The 23,660-nt window shown below is 40.6% G+C and overlaps 1 protein-coding gene and 1 long non-coding RNA gene across 5 annotated transcripts in view; one reads left to right on the plus strand and one right to left on the minus strand.

The window, feature by feature from the left end:
* LOC124298882 (neo-calmodulin-like) overlaps positions 1-23,660 on the minus strand; it is a 102,455-nt gene that overhangs the window by 44,517 nt on the left and 34,278 nt on the right. For 2 of the 4 annotated variants that reach the window (XM_046751466.1, XM_046751468.1), the window contains one exon: positions 6,620-7,476. The exons of 1 other annotated variant lie outside the window; for it this stretch is intronic. In XM_046751466.1, coding sequence (XP_046607422.1) covers positions 6,620-6,706 — 87 coding nt within the window. In that variant the 5' untranslated portion in view covers positions 6,707-7,476. Of the gene's footprint in view, positions 1-6,619; positions 7,477-23,660 lie in introns of those variants that run through there. One more of the 4 variants, XM_046751467.1, reaches the window with a different exon arrangement.
* The window catches only part of LOC124298886 (uncharacterized), a 68,745-nt gene that overhangs the window by 6,178 nt on the left and 38,907 nt on the right, over positions 1-23,660 (plus strand). The gene's annotated exons all lie outside the window — the stretch shown is intronic.

Here is a 23,660-nt window from a genome sequence, read left to right on the forward strand (position 1 = left end):
GAGCTTTTAGGTCAAGAATCAAAATCTACACGATCGAATTTCTTTGAGTTAATTAAAAGACTCGATTTCAGTTCAGTTTACTTGAGATGTTTAGTTTCTTACGATCTTCGCTGATACGTAGATCTCCTTTAAACTCAAACAAGATTTCTGTTCTTCATTTTCTCTTTGCTCAGTGTTTCTTCTACTTTTATTCCCAAGAAAATCTCCGAGAATGCATGATAGGTACACACGTATAAAATCTTGTCTCAGGCTAACGACTGTTTGTGCTCAAATTGCACGCCCTATTCTCCCAGCAAACTCTGCCAGCTTTAAATACATATACATATAAAAATCCTACGCTGACTTCACGATATTTATTTCTACGCATATACGTATATCATTCCCAATTTGAATAACCGTGTATCAACCCACACGTATAGTGCAGATGTAATTACCGATTCCATTTGGCGAATGAGTTTTGCATTTTTGCTTTTTTTTTGCCTATTTTGTTTCATTCTTTTTACTCTGTCTCTTGTTAACAAATGCTACAATATGATATATAATTGTACATTCGTAATTCGGAGATATTATTATTTTGTTGCCGCAGGGACGATTTCTTTTTTGTCAGGCAGTGAGAAATCGTACGCGTTATCTAGGTCGGGGGGAATTAGCAACAGAAAAGTAAATTTGTGTATGTTTATGCCGGAGCAAAGCTTCGTGCAAGGCGTGAAAGATTCTCTCCGCCAATCGTAGGTGAGGCTTGATGGCTGAGGAAGTTTCCGGCGCGTCAACCCGTGTCAAACCCTCATCAAGGGCCGCCACTCCTCATTCTATCATTGGTTTGGCCTAAGAAACTGCCAAAAAACGTTGGACTTTTGATACACTCTACAGGCGCCGAGCTGCATCGTTTGGTAGTTGATATAAACTGATTTAACTTTTGCTGGTTACTAGGGTGAAACTAGTTCAATCAAATCAATTGATATAATTGTAGGGAATTTTTCGGCGGAGAAATTAACACTCGGAAAAAATCCGAAATTGTAGCATTAAACGATTTTTGTTACGTCCAGAAAGAAAAAAAGAAATGGTTTGCTTTACTAGGCCGCTTGAATTTTGAACCGTGTTTTTATCCAACAAAATTTCATTTTTGCAACTTCATATTTAAAGTCTAAACATGATTAGGTACAACATTAACCGAAAATGAAAAGATATTTGTGCAGTAAATATGAAGCTCGATAATTGCATACGCAGTATTTTTCACCCTTCTCTTTCTCTGACCTTTACGACAAAATCATGGCCCGGAATTTTGCCAATATCGCGATCCACGCCTCGTCCACATCTCGTAAGTTTGTTTGTTTGTTTTTTTGCGATTTCTTCATCTTCCTATCGTAAATAATGACAAAAGGTTGTTTCTCAACTATGAGGCGTAAAAGTTGCCAACACGTAATACTTCGTAGTGTAAAGGTCTCGGTAAAGGTACTGCAGAAGTGCGCGATGATTTGATATCGATTTTCTATAATGCTTATTCGACTTTGCAGCGTCTCCGGTTTCACGATTTGTGGTAACGATGTAATATAACTGGCTGGAGAGCGGTTAATTTCTCTTATTCGTAATAGTTCGCTGCAATTTCACACAAAGATTTCGGATTTTCGCATTTCTTTACACACGTCGCAGAGATAAATTCACATTTAGAGAACAAGCTGTGATTAGAAGTTATTCGTTCTTCGTTTTTCGTTTTTATATAATTACAGCGCGTGAATTTCAAAATTTTTCGGTAGATAATGAAAAACTACGCCGATTTGACTAGCGTACGCGGCATCCGTGTCGGTTGAGTTTATACCGTGACTTGCTGCACTGTAACGCAAATCCGATGCAGCCCTGATATTCGCTGATCCTCATTCGTTATCCATTGTCACCGGCTTCCGACGGAGTCTAGCTTATGTAACCGGGGCAAACAAATGCCACCCAACTTCCTCCCCAGTTTGCATCGCACGCGATAAACTCGAGATACCCGAAGCAGTTCTGCCCTCGGTATAAATGGGCCACTCCGTAGTCCGTAGACCCTCTCTCTCTCTCTCTCTCTCTCTCAAGTTTCGAGGAAGTGATATTAATGAGAAGTCGTAATTAAAATGCTGGCCTACTTGGGTAATTAAACGAAAGTTGACAAAGAAGTTTGGTTCTTTTCGTTTCGTGAAATTCTCTAGCTTAGAAGACTCTACGCAGCCCCCTCAATCGAAATCAATTTGAACATAATACTCGTGAATGTTTACATTAACAAGACCCGTTTTAATTATAATATAATATAATATAATCATTTGAACTAGAGGGATAAAAGATTCACGATGAAATAAATATCTGCCCTTTTTTCGCGATTTTATTACATATTACAATATTACATTATCACCGACGAATATACTATTACACGTCATGCATCCTTTCAAAAGTATTCATCATTTAGAGTTATTGAGGAAAAACTTTTCAACTTGTGTCTTTGGGCTCTAATTAATAATATACTGATCGCTAAAGAGTTCTTTTAATAAAGTATCACAGCATGAACGCGGAAGGGCAAGAATTTTATTTTTTCCTCCTTTTTCTCAACAAGTTTTCTAATGTCCGCGTAACGAGCCTAGACTCGATTCTGCACTTCTTACATTGTTCGAAGAGTTGCCGTAGTATTGAAATGTTGATGTTATTGACAAGCAGAAGTATTCGATGTCGTATTTTTTTTTCTCTTTTTTTTTTTTTGTTTTGTTTCAATTCCATTAGTTTTTGTCAAATACCGAATTCTGTCCTTCATCATCTATTTCAAAGGCTTCTTTATCTCGCTTTTAATTTCTTTTTTCTCCTCTCGACGCCACCTTTCACTACGTCCCGAAAACTCATTTACATTCTAATGCGCCTGTAGTGCAGCTCTAGCGGAGAAACGTGCTTTGCCGTAAAACGTCCGGATTGGTGTGGCTTAAAAATTAGAAAAATTTTGCCAAGAGAGAAAATAACCTTTTCACGTGGTGAAACAGTAACGAATATAACATATAGATACACTTGTACTGCGAAATTACTCATTTCACCGCGATATTATTTTCTCATAACCGAATCAATCTCGTTTATAATTAAACCCTCTTTCCAATAAATTTTATACTTCTACAGCTTGCAGTGACGTCAAGTCCCTTAACGAGAAATTAAACCCAGGTTAAAACGCGATTTCACTCGTACCGATGAAGAAAGAAAACGAAGATAAATGAAATAATTTAAAAAGCAAAAAAGGAAAAAAAAACATGCGAAAAAGAAAATTGAGAACCGCTCTCGTCTATTTCACTGAGATTGAATTCCACCTTAATACAGCCTCAATTCCTATTTAACCACGTGGTTGTGGCGCAAGTAAATAGAAACAATTTTATTAATATACGTAAAAGGACTCGAAAACTTTTCTAATCAGGAATGTTCCTCGAGAGTTTCGAAGCCAGGTAGCTGTTTCCTCTACCACCGTCCACGCGCCCCTTAAAAGCTCTGATAATAAGGCCACGGCGAGTCAATTAAAGAAATTTTATAATGACCACGCGATAAAAATCGTCGGTATAGATACAAAGAGCGCGGGGTTTGGCGAAAGAATTCCCGCAGTATTTACGTGATCTACTTTGGAATCTATTCAAGACTGAATCGAACCTGCATATATATATAAACAACGAGCGTTTGAAACGGTGCAGAACGTCACCGCTGAGGGAATCCTCGCATCGAGTCTTATCGTACCTGCCGTTTTCACTAGTACGTACACAGCTAGATTCTGCACACGATAAATCCTTCCGACGACCTTGCTGATACTGGGGACATCAGGGATGCATTACAATCGGGACTTGGAATTCAGAAGGCGAAAAGGCGGTCATATGGTGATAGCGGTATAAGCTGTGATGATGTTTTTTTTCTCAGAATATTTAAGGGAAGCGTCCAGTACTTGTACAGTTTGGCTCGACGTGACTGTGTTTTATTCGATGTCATTAAATATTCGTTCATAAACAGTCGAGTTAAGAACTGTCTGGATATTTGAGTTTGAATACGTCGATAACGAATTGTCGTGTTCTTGACAGTTGGCAGCCCTGAAAAACGATGCAACACAAATTTCAATTAATTATGAATCTGGAAGAATGTGTATCGCAAAAACTTTTAAAATTTCTCTATTGAAAAATAACGGACTTGGCAATTCACCGGACGCTTCCTTTACAAGAAATTAAATAGCAGTATTTTTTTTATTGTAACACACGTTTCGTCTTCGTCGTAAATCCGAATTACAGCGTCTATGAACCAATAATTATATCCGATTTGTTCTCAGTCAGATAATAATTACTATTAACCTATTTCACTGGTATCTAAGTTATTTTGTACATGTAATTTAAAATTTCGGAAAATAATAAATTTGCAAAGTTTGCTACTGATGGAATATTGCCAACCAAGAAAAAAGTTATTTTGGGATTTTAAAATCAATTTATGGAAAAACCTGATTGGCTGTAGGCGTAATTTTGTCCAATCTATATATAACAATAATATAACAATAATAATGATGAAAAAGTAGTATCGTGACATCTGTGTGACAGCAAGAATGATAGAGATCTGAGTATACGTGTCTAGTCGAGTAACTGTGCAGTTAACAATTTTCACGGTTAACATGATTACGGATTTGACGTGACGTTCAATATCGCTCTTCAGCGTGATGAAATTTAATTCCTCGGCTGAAATAGAATGGATTTTCATTCTCTTCTGCTCTTTTCTCGCTTTGCTTCATTTTTTTTTTTTTCTTTATTCAGTTTTTTTTTCACCTTCGTGATCGATCATATCGCTCATGAATTAATTGAATTTTGCATCTCTGATCATCACGTGTATTGAGTGGTATACGATATACACGTATAGGATGGAACGATGAGTGGAGTCATAATTGAATTTTGATGAGGTTAAATATGTAAAAATCAAGTGCGGATTTTCGCGAGATTAAAATGAGTATATTGTAAATTCCTGGATATTATTATATACTTGAGAGGAATGAGGAAATTGTATGTAATAAGTGGATTAAATTCGAGTTGTGAACGAATTAAATTCTCCAGTACCATGTATAATATATATATAGAGGGAGCTCGGTGCACCAAACTTGCGCTTATTATTATTTAAAGTTTGTCTACAAAGTTTAATTGAACGTATTTATCAGGACGGGGGCGGCGCGCTTCAGAATATTACCGATAAGGACATCTCATCGTCTTTCCTCCTTAACGTCCTACACCGTTGTATCGAAAAACCGGAAATTATGCAGTCTCAGGTTACGGCGGATCCTAACTACTCGCTTTTCAATTCACTATCGACAAGACGTTCGACTTGACCCCGAGAAAAGGATAAATAAATAAATAAATAATGCCTTTCAGACCGGAAAGCTATCCAAATTCAGTGAGTACCTGACTGGGAAAAATAATTCGCCGAATTTTGATACTTCGTTAAATCTCCAATGTTACTCGCTGGAAAGAAAAAGGTTAACAATATCTCACGTAAAATTATCTCAGCTTCTCAAATTCTGTTACATACAAGATTTGAATAATGGAAGAACTGTTTTAAGAAAAATTCTTTAAAAAAAAAATATTGTCAAACAATTTATTGACGTTTAAATTTTAGACTCGTATGGGTCGAGTTTTTGGTAATCTAAAAATTCCAACATTTGGTACGGTGTCGGGTTTTCATTCCATTCGACCGGGCAGCTAGCGGTAATTAAACATCGCGGCTCGTGTTTTCCCGACGCCTCGGGGTTTCATCGAGTATGTAGTTTTCCTCGTGTATCTCTCTACGGGCAAACCTTGCGAGGTTTAAAACTTCGCAATAACTAACAACCTCGAGCTTCGGTACAGCCGACAAGCATTGTTCTGCACGGTTTCATTTCACCCAAAGCGAATCAGCAGTTCTCGCAGTTTTGATTGAACCCGGAAAATTTAAACCCTGAATAAAACTATGCATTCTCCGCGAAATCTCGATGGATGGAAAAACAGAAAAAAAAATATATTGAAGAAGGGATTAGAAATCCTAAGATTCGTTATTAATTACCAGATATGTTAAAAGCGAGCTGAAAATTTACGCGAAACATCCCACGCTGCAGTCTAGAGTAAACTGAACTGTGTAAATCGCTTTTAACCTGTCCGCCTCTTCTCACGTTTCTCAGTCTTCGAGTTCGCAAGTAAATTAGGAATAATATCACAGTAAAAATTTCCTCAATATTCTAAACTTAGATGGGATTTTAAAACTTTTGTACGACTTCTTAGTTTTCTGGTTATTTTATAATACACCTTCAGAGTGACATTTTTCTGCTGGGCTATTTTGCCGCTTTACCTTGGGTTAGTTTTCACCCCAAACGTTTTCAATTTTGCTCCCTAATCACAGCTTTATAGAAACTTGTTACGGAAATTGAACCATTGGTAGGAGAGAAAAAAAATGTACGATTAATATAACTACTGTAAATTCTTTCCTCTTGCATGGGTAAAAATTGTTCAAAATTTACATCGAGGGAAGAATGAGGGTTCGATGTCGGTTTGGATGAAAAGAGCGAACAGTTAAGTGAGGAAATTTGTTTATTTGTCTGCTTTTATCCAGACAGTGACGATTGATGCGTCCTTATCTTTACCTTGCTTCTGTTCCTCGGAGCGAAGTCCTCTTTGCTTGCCTTCCGTCTTTTGTCCTTCAAGATCATACGAGCCGCAGCGAACGCCATCTTTTACGTCTATTTCACTTCCGGTCAGTTCTACCAATATATATCACTAAAAAATCCGTTTTTTGTTATATCGGTGTTGTTTTATCGAATTACTATTGAACCGGTATTGCTGTGTTTTACTTGATTTTATTACACTGTAAATCGTTATCTTTACTTTTATCGCTCAAACGGTGCGTGATATTATTATTATTCAACGTCACACATTCCTATGTGCGATGTAATTCCGGCTCCTCGCGCCTTGCGACGTGCAGCTTATACCGAACTCAACACTACTTTGATTTATAATTAGGAAAACACAGCCATATTGACCTCAGAGGGTTGACTAGGTTCGCGTTGAACTTTTTATTTTCTTCTTCTTTGGGGAGTTATCGAATTGACATACGCGCTTTGAAATTCGGAACAGAAGTGAAACTCTTTGAATTTATCCTTCGGCTTTACTGTGAGGATTAATTTATACTTTTGTTAATATACTTTAGTTGATATTTGATTTTTGATTTATTCTTTGACTTATTGCTTGGTTAAAAATGAGAACATACGTTTTTCAACAATAACTATACATGTATTATTATAAATTATCTCTATATCTCTATTTCCCTTTTTACCTTTATTCACTCCATTCAAACACCGTAACGTGAACATACAAGCTGATGGTATTTTATTTTCAATTTGTTGTTATCTTCATAACCGTTATACTTGACTGTATTTGAGTCTCGGCTGCATCTTCGCTGGGCTGCGAGGTAATTGACAGCTAGAGATATATGGCCATGGATCTACAAGAAAAATGCATTCTCACAGTTTACCAAAAACACCATCGTACACAACGGTTTTAAAATGCGTTTTGCAACAGTGTTTCCATCGACAACGGCGAATAAATCGCTCTTCAAATTCACGTTCTACCTGTACCGGGAAAAATTTACCCATCTTTTCTTCCACGTACCTCAAACCATAATCCCGCCGTTATATATCACATACGTGATATGGCGAGATGAAAGTAATACGATAAGGATGAAGAGGATCGTGATCGTAACGTGCCAAGATTGCCGAATCAGCTCGGGTAATGAGGTTGTATTAAAAACGATCGACGAGACTTTGATAGATCTATATAAAATACTGCAGCCTTGCACGACGGAAATTACAAACGACGTTAGGCGCTGTTTAACCAGCGCGTAGCCTCGTTTTTTCGCACCATTCAGTCGGTGCGTATAACGATTACAATTAATAGTCAGAGTGTCGCGAATAAAGGATACTGAGAAGAGACGCGATAATAATTGGATCGGGTTCGTTCAATTTAGGAGTTTCTCAGGGGCAATTTGATCATCGCAATCAGTCGATTGGTTCGCATTTATTGGCAAGATCTTCGTTTCCCAGATTTACATTAGATTATTGCGGCGAAAACTGGGACGCGAAAGGATTGAATCCCAGGGGCTCGGTTTTAATGAAATAAAAATTTCATCACCCAACTTTGCCTGATCTGCGACGTTACATGAATATTCAATGCACTCAGCGAGGTATTTACACCTCAAAAGGGTGAATCGCTGGAGGAACTGGAGCGTCTCGAGGGAATTACTTAATAAACCTGTTTTATTTTTATTAAATCTGGACTGTGCTTTTGTCACGTGCGCTAATCGCGCAGCGTAAGTTTCCGCTTCAAAACAAGGCTCGAATTTCGTCATTCTTGGTATCAAAACCTTCGAAAAAATCCCTTATACGGACCGGGCAATCGGCTCTCTGAAACGGCAGGAATTAGCAAATATGAGAGACACCGGGGGTCTTGGTGTACAGAGACATTATCAACCGCCTCAGATATCGCGGGCTTAGTTTCTATCCAATTGGCATTACGTGTGCTCAGCCCAGTGTAAACGTTACAAGTTCAATTAGATACTCTCGAGCGTTACTCGGGCGGGTATTTAAATAAATCTCCATAGAGAAACGTTTGACGATAGGAAACGATTGCGGCACGCGATTCGCGGATATAATAATAATATATTCATTGCACGCGCTCGGAGCTTCGATTGCTGCAGACGGTTCGACCAGAAGAAGGGTGAAAACAACAAGTCCATGAACATGAATCAGATCGGTTCCTTCATCCGCTTCGTATTCGTGAGAGCCGTCATAAATCAGTTAACTTAATCGAGAGACTCAAGCTGCGTTCCTCGTTCCTCGAATATTATACTTTACACTATTGCACTAGAATGAATTGCGTCGATTTAAAGCTATTTATGGTACTGACAAGCCCGTCACATTTCCTGGCGAATTCATAAACTCTGCACAAATCTTTCACGGCGACGAGTCGTGGCCTCCAGGGGTCGCATGGAACTTGGAAGGGCGACTCGAGCTCGGGCGTAATTGCGCTCTGACGACGAATCCAGGGATCACCGGTGGACCCCTCTTGACCCCCTTTTAACGGGAGAAATAAAACGGTGGGGGGCCATGGATGAGGCGAGAATAAGGCAAGAGCGAAATTTTTGGAAACAAAAAGGAGTTTCAATTGAGGTACACAGTTTTCTTCTTCACGCGCCCGCACCTATGGAGCTCCTCGATCTCACCGTCCGGATTTATTACGTCGCATTTGCTCAGCCTTCGATAAGCACATCCGACGTAACTGGGACACCCTCGGAAACTAGACTTTCCTACTCCGTCGACGATCCGGAACGCGAGACGCGGCTGCTCGTTCGATTATAGTTTACGAAGATGCGTTGGGGCTGCGGTACGTAAGAGCAAGAGAGGGGAGGTCGGCAGAGTCGAATTGAAGAGGAGATTCGAAAAGGCTGCAAGTGCTAATTATTAGTTTTATTTTTTTTTTTTTTCTTCTAATTTTGGCACTTACAGCCTACTTTAATTCTTCTCTTCGATTCTTTTGAATGTTATTCAAAATCGTTTGAATCGGTACGGCATCGAAAAGATCGTGCGAACTGGAAAATGTATTGATTGTTCTTCTTTCCCAGCTGCAGCGTCGACTCTCGGATAATTACCTTGCATTATTTTTTGAAAAGAAATTACAATCGTTGGTGATGCGGTTGCGAAATTGGGGGGAAAATTAGAAATGAAAATTTAAGGACGTGCAGTGTAGAAACAGGTAAATGCAGAGCTTGCATAGATATGCGAGAAGATTGCGTTATTACGACGACAAGAAGAACTAGTTCGCATCCACTTCTCGCCGTACTAACGAGGACTTCAACAGCTCGTCTAATTCAATTCTGCACCGGAAAAGACACAGGTAGCCTGCACACCCTGACGCCTCGTATTGACGTTGAGAAACTAGGCCGTATAGTACATTCTCACGGCTGTCAGTCATCAGTCACGGATGTTTGTCTGCGGCGTACATCCTGGTGCGAAAAGAAGAAGAAGAACAAGAAGAAGAAAGAAAAAAAATGATTCCAAGTTGAGCACGGGAAATACGTCAAGAATTTTCGGATTGATTGCTGCGGGGAAAGAGCAGAAACGAGTCGAAAAACGCAGCTTCAAGCCGAAGCTCCGGATAAATCAAGCCGGCCGAAACAATTACTATTCTTCAAGAAAATTTTGTATACCGTAGAGTAAAAACCGACGGGGGCAGGGTTCGAATTCCAATTTTTTTGGTGGTGAAAAACTTGAAGTAAATAAATCTAGCTTTGACGAAACATCGAAGTAAGTGCGAAAATGAGAATATTTAAAAATCTAAAACATCGAAATTCTGAATGATCGAAAGATTTTCAGTTCTGTGAATATTTGGCTTGGTGAAATTTCATCACTTCGACCTTTCTTTGTTTGGAATTTCGATATTTTTACTTTCAGAATCCTGGTTATTCTGATTTTCGGTTCTTTTGAATTTTTACACCCACTCGTTGAGTAAGCTACGCTGCGTGAGTATATTTTCGTTTTCGGAATTTTACTCTAGCGAAACTTTATTTTTCGCAATTTTACTCCATCGTAAATTGAATTTTCGGAATCTTGCATTTCGAAACTTTGAGCCGTTGGGTTTCCGACCATTCGAAACTTTGTTGTTTCGTAAACGTTCGATTTTTTTACTTCAAGTTTCGCCACCAAATAATTCGGAATTAGGCTCTTTCGGAACTTTTCAAATTCGGAACTTCAACCCTGCCCCAACCGATGCTAGACGCGAGGTGTAACGGTAATTAATGTTACGCTTGCTGCAGTATCCGGCGTAGCAAACTTGCACTGTTAGACAATATAGGATATTTCTTTTGTTGGGCGGTAAAATATTCCCGTATACCTACATATAACTTTAACATAATATGAGGTGGGTACATAAATATAACAATGTTCCTCTGCTCTGCGGTGCAATTATAAAGTAAGTTTCCCCGAATTAACGAACCTGCAACCAGCATTATATGTATATTTATACGACGGAAATTACAAGACGGAATTATTCCGCAAAACCCGAGCATCTTCAAATTTCTGCAGGTTTTTACGACTGCATGCATCTTCAATCTCGCGATCAGTTTCACGGATGAAACACATGGGCGAAATTTCCCGGTTTAATAACCGCAGCTTTCTCGCTTCAGAATTAATTGAACAAATCGCGCCCGGCACTTATACTCTAATTTTCATCTCTCTCTACAGAATGAAATACCGCGATACATCCCTCAATTTATACAGTTACGGACACAGTATCACGCAGCGTTTATTCCGCGTCGTGTCTGGACCGTGCGGATTAGTTTAGTTCGATCTACATTCAAATTTGAAGGGAAATAAATTGGTGTTCCTGCGGCATTTTTATCCGTCCAAAAGGAGCGAGGGACATAATCCGAAGGCATTCCCTAAAAATTCTCCTCTAAATGACCCGCAATGTGGGTCGTGGTAGACCAAGACTAGACCCGCCGGCGCAATATTTCAGGATATTTTTTGATCCATTCTTCTCTCTCTCTCTCTCTCTATCTCTCTCTATATATATATATATGTATATCTATCTCTCGGTTGTTCTCTAAAAAATGAAACCGAGCATGATAAAATTTTCCTTCCATCCAAATCAATTTGTGTCTCTGTAGTTCTTTTTCTTTCCACGAATCGCGCTGTATCACTTTATAACTTTGTAGATGCTGTATATTGCAGACATGAGGCTTCATACATTTCATGCATGTTACAAATTTATCCAAACAAATGATAAGAGAAACTAACGCGACTTTTCATTCGTTTTTCGTTTCACGTTTCATCCTCTACTTGTCTCTTCCGTTTATCTCGCTGTTCCAACGCGCACGGCGACCGCTTTTCCCCTTTTCTTCCCCTTTTCGCTGTCACTGTTTTTCGTCTCTGTCTCTCGATTCTCTCGTGAGCATGGCGTCCCTTGATTCGAGGGCGAAGAAGCGATACATCGGGAGCTAGGAGGAAAAGAAAAGGTGTCGCGATGCCTAATTCCGACTAAAGGTACTCTGTAACGGTTGTTAATATAACCATCCAGTCATTGATGTTCGCTGATAAAACCGACGAAGCAATTATTTCGTAGATCAGTCTTTCAACTTTGAGCTGCAAAGTTTTCCGCAGTCTGTGTCACCCGTGTTTTGACTGGAGCACTTATCTCGCCATTTTTTCACGCGTAAGACGCCACGTTATACTGCACCGACTTTTGCAAAGCTCTCGATGTAACTTACAACGATTTAATTTACAAAGTAATTACGTCGACCCCTCTCATCCCCCCTGCTACGTTTAATTTAAGCCCACCGTAACTCCTGGTCGCAATTACCACAGCCGTAGAGGGTCGAGCAGAAAAATTAGATGAAGTTTCGCGAGACCTTGCCTTGCTTTCTAAGGAAGATTCTTTAGTGGGGAAATTGTCCAGATTTGTCATTACATATTCTTACTTTATCAAGGTACGTCGCAGCGTTGAGACGGTTGACGATTTTATTCGTGAGATAAGGAGGAGAATGAATTTATCGGCTCGACTACCCTTGCATGCAGAGCCTAAAGTACAATACGCCTCTTTGTGTCGCTGTGAGAAAGTTCAACTTCACTTCACAGAAAGTTGAAATTGCCGATTCCTTATATATTTAGGATTAGCATTTATATTGCGCTATTTGAATACCTGTTAGGCGGGGCTGTCACCGCTAACTTGATGAATATTTCGCGAACCCATCGCGCGTTTCTTTTTCTACCTATTTCGCTCTATTTTCTTTTTACCCACAATCGCTCTCACGCCGCGGATGTACGCAATATTATTAAATTTTCAATACGTTGTAGAAATTTTTCATTTTCCGCACACGAGACAGCGATTCTCGGTCATTCCGACTGATTTTATTATTCAGTATATTCACTCTCGCTTTAAATTTGTGTAAAAATTTCAGAGTCCGCAGGCTTGTCCGACATTCCGTACAATTATTTTCGGGCTAAGCAACACAAAAAGGTCGCAACTGCTGAAGGGTGATTTTACCTTCGGATTATTTCTTCCCGACGAAATCCCTCGAGCGCAAACGCTGTAACACGGCTCCTAGCATTATCCTCTCACCTGCAAAGCGATGTTCCTGTAACCTTACGCCGAGCTTCGCGTATATGCTCTCGCCTACGCACTTATTAATACTCGTATTTGTATCCTCGAGTAAAGCGATACGGTGCAGGATACGGGGGTGTGATACACTCGAGGCTTGAAGCCGGCAGAGTTCACCCGCGATGAAAAATAAATGCGAACCCTTGGATGTGCGGTGGTGAAACACATCCCCTCGAGTAATACGATTAAAATACGATTTTAGAGGTCGACTCGCATGACGTTTTCTATAATTCAACTAATTCACCGGCGCATTGAACGATCCGCTTCGTCCGGCCAGATAAATTGCGTTTTGCATTATTAAAGAAATAGAAGAATTAGTCGTGTAGAGTCACACACAGTTGTCAAATATTTATATTAATTAATTATATTTTAAGTAATTCGAGGCTTCGACAAGGTATTTTTTACAGGCATTCCGCCTCCGATTAATAAGTACGTGTATTTTTTCTTTTCCGGGTTACGGTTAGTCGAATTTTATACACGAGATCGATATCCGGGAATTCGAGGGCCTCGATTCTCAATGAAATCGGATCGGATCGTATTTATGCCGAATTTCGGATTGTCCTAATCCAGCGATCGCCATCCGCTTATCCGCCGAAACGGCGGTCGGAAAATCCTTTTTTCTCGAAGACAAATGTCCGCCTGATTACCTGAGCGTGCTTTTATTTCCCACCGGGCAATAAAACTTTGATCAAAAATTTTCACTTCTACCTTTCTTTTATCAGGGCTTTTCACATCCGCATCCCGATACCGATCACTGCCTCGTATAAACGAAACCGAGTTGAAAATTTGACGCGACGTCATATCTTTAAGGCGTATGTTTCACTCGGTCGGGAAATAAAGAAGTTTCATAAAAATAAAATACGATCGAAGCGAGGGTATAAAGTATTCCAACCGGGAAACGTGTTGTATAATTTTATTACAGGTATCAATGAAACGTTCGCATGACGATGTGCCCGTGACGACAGTGTAAATATTTTTTCGTCCAGTGTGTATAACCGTTATACCAGCCATGCTGAATAATACTCGGCACTTACCGATCCTAATCTTTATTTCGCCCAGGGCGCAAGGGCTGCGCACGTCATGGAGTATAATCTATTTAATGCGGCAACGTAACACGAATTTCTCTTTTCTTCTTTCTCTCTCTCCTCCTTCTCTCTTTTCCCCGTATAATCGTACAGCGCTAAGCGTCGCAATTCCGCATGCGATTTCATCGATCGTTTCTACAATGCAAAAGCATCCTTAAGCGCCCCGAAAACATCTCAAATTAAACGTTACCATTTATCCCGTCTGTGGTCCAGTTTTTGCGCACATGCATTCGAGTCTGGCTCTGATTCCCCCGCCTATTTATGCGGGCCGACCAAATCCCCACTTCGACTACTTCGATATCCCGCAAAAAGGGAATTCCGAGTTCGCTTTGTGCTCGGATGTATACAGCAGATACTTGCGTATCTTGCAGAAAAAGAAGACACGGTATAAAAGCCTCCCGTTGCTCGACTATTGTGCGAAACGCATCGGCCCAAATCTTGAGTACCGGTCGATGTAATAACTGCGATAAGAGATAAGAGCCGTTCAAAGTCCTGTGGACTGTTATTGTTAGTTCAGAATTCGACGCGGGTTTATTGAAAAATAGTCATTACTCTGAAGAACTGCACCTTGATGAGGGTGAATCGATTGTTTTTGCAACTGAAAAACTGGTTTCCCAATTTAACTAGATAAAGAAGTCTAGTCGAAGACATTTGGAATCATCTTTTCGAAACATCATTTGTGTTTGCAAACTTTGCAGTTGGAGAATTTTTTCAAACTTACGCCGATCTATTTTCGCTATAAATTCTCAAGTGACTAAATTTACCCCGGGTTTTGTTCGATCGATGAAAGTCGTGGAGAAATAATATTTCGATTGAATTTCGTTGTTCGGTGTGCCTGTCTAGACTCTATAAAGATTTGTGGTTGAAGAAAAAAAGCAGTTGAGCAAGTAAGTGGGTAATATTGCTACTCAGTGGTTTCAGGAGAATTCTCTGTTACGTGAAAGGGTGAAATCACGGTTTTGTCTCACAAAAGTCTGATCGCAGAAACAAAGGAAGTGGGTTGTTTCACGTACCGAAAGGAAGTCTGAAAACAACGAGTCCTCTCTTTAGATGGGTTTTGGGTGGGATACTTGATCTCGGAAATCCACCTTAACAGCCAATAGCGGATAAAACATGTTTATATTTACGTCCAGGTACCGTAACATAAACTATGTATCGTTGGAGCCCTTAAAAGACGGAATCTCGATGATCCATATAACTGAGCGTGATTATTAACGAAATGACTTTTAATATAGTAGATTATAGAGCACCGTTTGATCGCCGATGGAGGATTTTTATGGCTATGTAATCGCCTGATTGAAATAATGGAGAAGACGAAAACAATTCTTATAGTTCGAAAAAGGCAATGTCAAATATCTTGGAACTGTGTCCACATCTTTTAAAAATTTTGTGACGTTCTTCAGCCGAGGTTTTAAACCGTGAAGATGCGTTGTCAAGGTGTATTCGATGTGTTTCGAGAAAAGCCTTATGGCCCAGCAGCTTTGTCTGATCCAAGGCAGGTATCTTCGCATAACTATTTCAGGAGAGCGTTGAAGCAGTGAGAAGTATAACTTTATGTTATTGCAAGCCTAACTGTTTTGGGTCACGCAAATAGAGGATAACACTTTCTCTCCCCGTATATTCTGTAGCAGCTAGAGAGTTTTCCCATTATACATTTATGTAGGATCGTCGCGTTGGACGGCGACACCTTCCAGATTTAGCTAACTGTAAACGAGACGGAGACAAATTTGCCGAGGTATGAAAATGCGCGCAATTTCTCGACGACGCGTTGAGGTTCAATACATTTTTCTTTCCCATTTTAGTACAATTCTGATTAATTATACTATATCCAAAAAGAAAGAATATATAGAAATTCGAGTCGTTGAGAAATCTCAAACCTGAATACCCGATTTTCTAAAACTATTCGAGAACATTTTTGTTTTGTATTTCCTAATCGATATAAACTATCCAGTAAAAATATTCCGAAATTGAAGTAACGGAAATCACGTCTTTGTTAAATTTTCTATCGGCTTCCAATGCAACTGTGCTGATTGTGAAGATAAAAAATTCCTCTATTTTTAGACACTCTGTCTTGAAAGTTCCGAATGACGTTGTACTTAGAATAATTCTACAGATCTATTTCTAACAGAATTACAACTTTTCGAAACCCCGGACAGAACTCGGCATAGAGAGTGTACTATATAGAGGTATACGATCACTCGGAAATTTTGTTCTCCAATTAAACCTGTTCTGCAGAAAATAATTGATGCACAGCTTGCGTCGGATCTATAAAATTTCATTATTACGAAAGTTTCAAGTATTCCGTGAGGACCAAAGTATTCCAAGTAATGCTAATTTATTATGAATTACAGTAATTACGTTTCGTACATATTTCAAACGGGAGAAAAATTCGTCCCGAATTATGTCCGCAGCAAGGGCAAATATAAGATCCGTCGGGTGAAATAATACCAGTTGCAGAGTAATGTCGAAAAGAGAAAGGACCGAAAAAGGTGCGGCAAAGAAAAAGAAAAAAAAATTATAACCTAAAGTTTTCAAGAAGCAATCGAACTTCAAAGCGTGTAACGCGTAAGTTTCTAAAGTCCGCAGTGCCGCCCCGAGCTTTTTACAGTGTGGATATAACACACGTATTATACAGGTATATAACCCGGCGTAAAATATTTTACATCCGTACGCGCTCTGCACTTTTAAAACTCCGCCCATCATTCGTGAGACTGAAATTTGCCGACTACTCTTGACTTTCGAGTTGATCATTAATCCACTCGAAGAGCTGCAGCCTTTCTGCCGCTCCTCGATCAACCGATGGAAAAGTTTCACCGCCCAGTTTCCTCCTCCTCCTCCTTTTCGCGATCAGATGTGAAATTTCTTCATAGTGTGAAAATCGATTTTCTACACGACTGTAAGTCCGATAATTAAACACGATAATTGGATAATACTTTACCCTCGGAGCTCGAATTTCAGCAATCATTTTCGCAACGATTTACGCGTATTCATTTTTCGCTACCTGAAAAGGTTCGTTCCATTCTTCTGTGAATTTTTCCCCCATCCAACTCGAAAAGCGATAAAACTATACCTAATCACACGGGTTTTCTCATCGGTTCTTCAGAAATTTTTAACGAGGTGAAAATTTTGATAAAATAAGGGATAAAAAATTGGCACAATTTGCATGGCATATTTTTCATACTGTTCGACCGAAGTGTCATTCACGTTTTCGCGAATCAATTAGCGAGAATATAAACTGGGCCTCGTGAGCGCACTTGAAACTAACGACCTTTGCCGGTCGTTTTCCGGTACTGGTTAGCAGCATTTACGTGTCTACAAGGCGTTCCCACCGAAGTCGCTTAACTTCGGTGAAAAATGAATGAAACGACCTTAAGGTGGTGCAGAAGTAAAATGCAATGCGGTAAATTGGACATCATGAATATAATTTACTGATATTTCTCTTGGTCAATAATTCGGAAACTGTATTTTTTCTACTTTTTTTTAAATCGATTGAGGAAATATGTTGCAGTCTTCAATACTACAACATTTACTGTGTACAAAACTTGAGAAATAAAAAGAAAATGAATTTAATATTCGTACAGAATTGAGTCTCGACGAAAAGCGGCGCATACCTAAAACCCTTTGCAATCACGCGACCCTCTCGATTCGCTCTCCAAGCGCCGGTATTTTTTTCCCATTTCTCCCTCTTTTGAAATGTCATTATCGCGATGTCGATGCTACTTTATACTACTGACGAGGCTCTTCAACGCGAGGCCTTTTACTGCAGTAAAAAAGCGTAGCAAAGCCGAGAATCATTGGAGTATCGTTCATAGATAAATATTGAACCCTCCGTCGTTTTCTTTTCATCTCGTTATGAATGCGTAAAAAAAATTATATGGGTTTTATTTTCTCCGCACCTCATTAATTCACCCGCAAATTTTACGGACAGCGGTTTCGTGAGGTAGTAAATGACACGTCGATTTGCTCATCAAGAATTCGTCTAACGAAACACAATCCGTAACCCGATATATCGGAAATTGAATTTTGAATAGGATCAAGCGCCGGAATAGCCGGGAAAAAATGATAAAAATAATACATACTGCTATTGCTTATTTTATCGTAGGATTAATATCAATTCCGTTCAATTAGTCTTCACCGTTGCGATTGATTGTTGAAATTGCAATTTTCCTGAGATTGCGGTTTAGCGGTAATGGAAATAATTTGATGAAAAAACAAGGGCTCCACGGTTATGATTATTTCGAGATAAACGGCAAGAGCACTTTCCGAATTTAATAAAACGCGAATGGAAATCTTGGAAAAACGGCAAAGCGGCGGGGGATCGGATTAAAAAAATAACTCGCGAATGCAGATACCCACCCACTTCGGTTCGAAAATCCTGCTTCTTCCAACCGGTCCCTGTCCCCGTCTTTGTTGCTCCCGCGGGACGTGGTATAGGAGAGTATTGATCACACCCACGCTCCGACCCGCCCACCCAACCTCCACCCTGGGACTCTCCGTTCCTCCCCCGTCTTCCCTCTTCCCGGCTGGACCAGCCCGCGTTCCCCCCGGGTTTCAAGAAGCGGGTCCCCGTCCTGGGAAGAGCCAATTTTTCGCAATCGTATTTATAATTTCGGACGAGCAGGAGTTGGTAAAAATTCGTCGAATCCCCAGGCGTAAAAAGAGTTTCGCGTATATTTTCAAAATTTCTTTTTCACTTCGATTTATCCTCCTCCGGTTACGTATACGCGAATTTGCAAATTTCCCACGTCACGTACGTTTGCGAGCGTTTTTCCCCTTGGCGGATTTACCGAGGATTATTCGCAATATGTAACGATGCAATGTGGCGTCAACTTTAGAACGACCATTTCGAATGAGTTTGATGTGGAAAAACTAACTGTTGAGAGCGGTGAAAAATTCTCTCGACGTTTTTATCGCCCTGGGTTATTTTCCTCAACCGCATATCATTTCCACCCATTGAGAACCGTGCTGCCAATACCTTTACACGTATCTCAACTGACATCCGGACTCGCGGGAAGAATGACATATGCCTACATATATTCTGATACACGACCGAAATATTAATCTTCGCATTAATTTTTCTCAACGACTCCCGAGTTCAATATGAATATGGAAAAGTCGCTAAACAAATTTTCCGGATTTCGGTGCTGGAGAATATTATTATACCCACAGGGCAGCGATACGTAGTTTATTTCGCTTTTTTCCGAGGCGAGAATTTCACGAACTGCAGAAGTAGGTAGACGACCGTGGCAATTATGCTGTCGTTCAAGGTGACGGAGGTAACAAGAATTCTTTGGTCCGTCCCCCACGTTGCGGAAATGAGATTATTTCCTAGCAGTTGAGTTTTAGAAGGTGCGGGTCGAGTCCCGTCGCGAGCACAATTGCAGGCTCGAAAAGCTCGGCGCAAAGCCATATTTCGAGGAAGCAAGCGTCCGTTCTACTGGTACTTATACGTACAGTCCTCCACGATAACTCTCGCGGTATCTTGAACGACGCGCGTGAAACTCTTCGCAAAAGTTAAGCTTGCGTCTATGCGTATACATATATATATATATATATATATATATATAGTATATGTACAAGTTTCGCGAATGGCTGCAGGATATTTATCGGGAGAAGTTACACCCGTGCATCACCTCAAGTATAGCATCGAGGGTACGCGGTTTATCAGGGCGTTTATCGTTAGGAATATCATCCGAGGCTTCGGCTTTTTGGAATCCTTGGAACCGAGGAGTTCACCGAAAAAATGACATCACGGGTCCTGCGAGTCATTTTCCTCGGGGAGGGGGGAGGGATCAGCGTTCAGGAAATATCTAGGGGAAAAACATCGCTCGGTTGAAACTGTCGGGTTGGATGTAACCGACCAACGGTGAGGGATGGAAGGTGGATCAAGTATTTTGACAAATTGGTGAATAATAGCACTTGACGCCTGACCGAGCGTGCCTACGGGGGTGGGAAATTAAGTTTCTTAATAGCTAATTTTCCCCTCCCTCATCCCCGCCTGTACAGCCGACCGACTTTTAATGGTGATTGATCGATACCTTGGTGGTGCAATATTTCCAATACACTTACAGCATTGGCAGGTACTTCGTGGGAGCGGATCGTTTTTTAAATAAACGCTCTTTTCGGGACAAGCGAAGAATCCAGCAGACTTTCGGTCGCTGCAAAATTCGCCAAAATAGTATCACACGACAATAAGCGCCCGCGAATCAGCTTCGAGTCGCACATCGCGGCGTGTATTAAGTAATGAGGATTAATTTGTATGAGCAACGAAATGTTGGTACATGTTACAGCGATGCTGGGAACGGGGTTTTGGAAAGGCGCCAGATATTCCGCTAATCCGAGATGTGCAAGTTTTGCACTCGTCGGACTGTATCTGTGTCAGTCTTCAATCTATCCTTGCCAATTTTGCAGGTGATTAGCTAATTGTAAGATTTCGTAATCACGAGGTACGTGTGGTAGGCCTAACGTCGAAAGATCGATCGATCTAATTCCCCAAAAGCTCGTTCACGCGTATTTACATACATACAATATTCATGCGCGACGCGTGTAAGCAGATTTCGCGAATAATTTTCGCTGCTTTAACCACCGCAGAATTTTGTTGGACGTTTTTTGTCACCCTCATTGGTTCGCTTGCGGGATCACGTGATCTACCCCCGAACTTATCCGCCCCCAAAATCCGCACCTTTTTCCACATCCTATCCGGTCCCTCAGTCGACAGCCACGCGACGTGAGGGCTGTGGCCATAGGAACAGTTTCCTCTTCGCCATTCAGATTCATTCCCATTCATTCGGTCGAAATTTATTCTCTCGGCGAAATTTTCATCAAGCCATTTTCACAGCCAGGGTATTTATTTGTTACAACGCAGTTTCAATTGAAGTTGATCAATTTCCTTTATTGCAATTACGTGCATTTAACTATGCAGATAGCAAATATATTTTCGCACGCTTAATTGCGAGACCAAAAACCGGCGGGGTGCATTGAAACAGAGAAAAAGAGGGATGGAAGTGAATATACAAGAAAAAAGGAACCTCTTTAAATACCACATTTTCCATTCCACCGCCTTTGGGGAGCCTTAATTGTGTTAATTCCTCAATTAGTTACTGATTCGCGAAAAAGCAACGAACGATCCAACGGAATCAACGAAGGGCATTAAACAGGCGTAAATTACTCGTGCGATTTCAGCACTGTTGACGGTAATTCTGTGTACACGATTAAAAAAAAAAAAAAAAAGAAAACCACGCCAACTCGCAGCATTTTTTTGATATTCCGTTTTCCCCATCCTCCCTCTTCGCACTTTTCACCACTGGTTTTGTCCCTCGAGTTTTTCGCGCCGATTGCGAAAGAATTCGGCTGGAAATTATCGCTGAAAATTCTCTTCGAGTCGTTCAGCGGTCTTGGACTCGCGGCCGCGGTGCGTTTATCAAAGCGTTTCCGCAGCGCTGAATGAAACGGCAGGGCGTGCCGAGGGTTCACGTCCCAGTTACGGTATTGAACTGTACCCTGGCAGTCGCCACTCGGTAGACGAGTTTCCCGACGGCAGGTGGGGTGGATACCCGGATGAGAAACAAGAGGGAACGACGGGCACACGAAGGCTTCTTATCGCCGCTTAACTTTGCTGATTATTTATTCTTTATCTTGTTTGACTAACCCAAATCTATACCCTGCCCGTGCTGCTTTTGTTTTTTTAAAGGGTCGAAGCGCGCCGAAATCCGTCAATACACGCAATCCACAGCCGGGGGCGAAAGTCTGCACACTTCGTTTTTGGGGGTGAAATCGACCCTCCAAAATCACACGAGCTTCTGGTTTTTACTGTCAAACCTGCAGGAGGTTAATCCCTTGATTACCTATTCAAACAGCCCTTTCGGCCTTAATTGCGACTATTATTTAGTATATTGTCTTCGGCTGAATTCCAGATTCGCTGACGAACAGCAACAGGGATAATGATATTGTTTCCTCTGGGTTATCTGCATCTGAATAACTCGGACCGTTTGAGGATCGCGGACCTGCACCGGAGTTTCTGTCCCGAGGGTGTCCCAGGGGTCACCGAGACGTCGGGAATGTCGGGATACAGAATTTGGTCACCGGCTGGTGATAATCGAAATTTAACCCTCCGGCAGTTGTGCCACGTCTGGATTATCGGGTGGATACATTTTAGCCGGGTCGAACATTTTGCTTCGGAATATCTGACGAATCTTTTTCACAATTTTTATAAGACTTTATTTTACACGACGTGTATGCTTCGCGGATTAAATTGTATTTCCTAAAACAGACTTTTAACTCTCGAGGAATGAGATGACAAACACATTTTTTCGACCCGTTTGGATAAAATTTGGCAAAACATCTATTCCGGTACATTCATCTTTTACACTAGTCCACTGAATTTCAGACAAAATCAGTGTCTGTCAAATAAAGCCGATGACATTTCCTTGCACTCTTCGGGTTTGATGCCGCGTACGGAGGAGCTTTCGGACAAATATTTCTGCCAAGTCAATAAATTCTCTTCCGCGGAACGATGCGCTCATGCATCACGTACCAAAATCTAAATTGCGCACTTCTGTTTGTATCCGTATTGCCGAATAATATCGGTAATGTGAAGTTTCGGAATCAGGAGACGATATTTGGCACAAAAGTGTATAAAAGTGCACCCGGTTATAAGATAATGCGATATGTAGTTTACCGTACGATTTCGATTGAGATAACTCACAGCTGATACATGATATTTGGAAGGTTTGAATGCGTTTTATCACCGCCGATGATTTATTCGCCATTCATATTATACGCGGGTTGAAATACTTTATACTTGAGCTTGATCTTAGGCAGGCGGCAAGAACTCATCTGAAATATACGCGCTGTGCATGTACGAACAGCTACAAAGAACGTGCAGTAAAGAACCTTTCGCCACTTGGCAAGAGTCATACATCGCCCTGGTTCGGTTTGTATGCGAGAGAAAATCTATGTAGCTTAAAGCCATGGGCAAGAAATATTGCTTCCGTACACGGTTTCTTCAATCCCGTTAATATCTTCCACACACTTCGTAAATCGAGTACTATTTTCGTTGGCCCGATTACGTGACGATATACGAAAGCAAGGACATGATTCTCCTATCGATTTTCACCGACAACTTGCGCAAATTTATCCATGGATGAATTCTAAATTCCATCATTAACGCGACAGCCGAGTTTTCCACACAATTTTCATCCCACTTTGCATTTCGCATTATTTTTTGTTTCACGCTGATGAAGTTACGTTCTGTGTCCGACTTTTTTATACTTCCTTCGTTAAAACATCTCGTAGCGCCCGCCGACGCCATTTTCGTAATGAAAAAGCGTTTTCCTTGATCGTTATCACGCGAATAAATTAATAAACTGAAACAATTGTGAAGGTAAAACCG

The sequence above is a fragment of the Neodiprion virginianus genome, chromosome 2, assembly GCF_021901495.1.
Source record: "Neodiprion virginianus isolate iyNeoVirg1 chromosome 2, iyNeoVirg1.1, whole genome shotgun sequence".
Classification (NCBI taxonomy): domain Eukaryota; kingdom Metazoa; phylum Arthropoda; class Insecta; order Hymenoptera; family Diprionidae; genus Neodiprion; species Neodiprion virginianus.